The sequence below is a fragment of the Charadrius vociferus genome, unplaced genomic scaffold, assembly GCF_000708025.1.
Source record: "Charadrius vociferus isolate BGI_N301 unplaced genomic scaffold, ASM70802v2 scaffold1039, whole genome shotgun sequence".
NCBI classification, from domain to species: Eukaryota; Metazoa; Chordata; class Aves; order Charadriiformes; family Charadriidae; genus Charadrius; species Charadrius vociferus.
The window spans coordinates 967,833-969,224 of record NW_009650167.1 but is presented as its reverse complement, the minus strand read 5'-3'; the positions used below and the strand labels follow the sequence as shown (position 1 = coordinate 969,224).

Sequence of the window (1,392 nt, the reverse complement as noted above, 5' to 3'; positions counted from 1 at the left end):
CCAGCGGCGGGGCCGGTGCTGGGCCACGGCTGCGCCAGCGCATCTTCCCCCTGATGCTGAGCAAAAATGCCCCTGACAAGGTGGGATGCTCGAGAGCCAGGGAATGGTGTCCTCGCCGAGCTTCACGGTGACACCAGGTGGTGTCCCTGTGGTGCTGGGGACGGTGACACATCCCCCCGCCATGCTGACCCCAAGGCTGGCCCTAGTTCTCCTTCCCCAGTTGCAAGTTCAAGGTGCAGAAGAGCAAAGCAGGGACGGGCAGGGTCGTTATGTGGCACATGGGTGTCTCCAACAGCTACACCATGGAGGTGGCCTTCGGTGGCTCCACACTGGGTGAGGGGCCACCGCAGGTGACGGTGTCTGGTCTGTTGAAGGGCGGGTGGCCCCAGCTTTGGGAAGCCACCGCTTCCTTCATTGTCCACTGTCCCCTTCAGGTGGGAGGAGCTCGCACTTCAACGTGGAGGACCTCAAGTCGCTGGGCTACCACCTGTGTGACACCCTGCTCGACTTCTGCGACCCCCATCCCGCCAAGGTGGGCTCAAACCACGGCACCCAGGCTGGTCCCTGTGCCGTAGGGGGACCACAGTGACGCTGGCTCCATCCCGCAGTTCCAGCAGTGCCTGTCAGAGGTGGATGAGCTGCTGCGGCAGCGGCTGCACCGGGAGCCGGACTCTGGCTGGAGCGACGTCTCCCCCTCGGAGCTTGAGTCCAGGTAAAGTCCAGCCCGGGGACCCTGCAGAGCCCTGGGGTTACGGCGGCGGCTGCAAGCAGTCATCTCCCCCACGCAGCACCAGCGGCTCTGACAGCTCTGTGTCTGATGGACCCCCAGCTCACCTCCACGGCCCAGCACAGCCAGTGAGTCCCTGGGTGCTGCTGCTTTTGGGGTGGGAGGGACAAAGCGCCGGGGAGGCGTGAGGTGTGGTGGGGTGCAGACACCCCAGCACCTCTTTGCCATCCGGCACAGCTGGAGCAACGGAGGAGGAAGCAGCGGCGGAGCCGGAGAGCGAGGGATGCCCAGCACCGCACAAACACCGTCTACCAGAGCCGTGCCAGCGTCCCGGTGAGCCTGGACCTACAAGCACAGTCCACCCAGTCCCTGAGGGGACAATCCTGCAGGGACACTTGTCCCCGGTGCTGTCCCAGCCCGGTGCCAGCACCGCTGCGGCTCTAAGTGGGTCTAATCCCTCTTCTGTGACCCACAGGCCAGGCTGCGGACCCCCAGGCCCCACAGGCAGCTGGTTCTCCCCGGCACCCTGAGGGGAGCCAGCACGGCGAGAGAGGAGCCCAGAGGCGGCTCCGGTGTGACCTTTCCCAGTGCAGCTGTTGCAGGGGATGGCTGCCACGCTGCCGTGGGGAGGTCTCAGCTGGAGGGGGGCACGAGCACCGTGTCAC

The 1,392-nt window shown here is 65.9% G+C and overlaps 1 protein-coding gene across 1 annotated transcript in view; it reads left to right on the top strand.

Annotated features, from left to right (window-relative positions):
* AGBL2 (ATP/GTP binding protein-like 2) overlaps positions 1–1,171 on the top strand; it is a 3,442-nt gene extending 2,271 nt beyond the window's left edge. Inside the window, exons 7-12 of the mRNA XM_009892460.1 lie at positions 5–80; positions 207–333; positions 435–532; positions 609–712; positions 789–855; positions 965–1,171. Of these exons, the coding sequence (XP_009890762.1) occupies positions 5–80; positions 207–333; positions 435–532; positions 609–712; positions 789–855; positions 965–1,171 (679 nt within the window). The remainder of the gene's footprint in view (positions 1–4; positions 81–206; positions 334–434; positions 533–608; positions 713–788; positions 856–964) is intronic.
* The last annotated feature ends 221 nt before the right edge of the window (positions 1,172–1,392 follow it).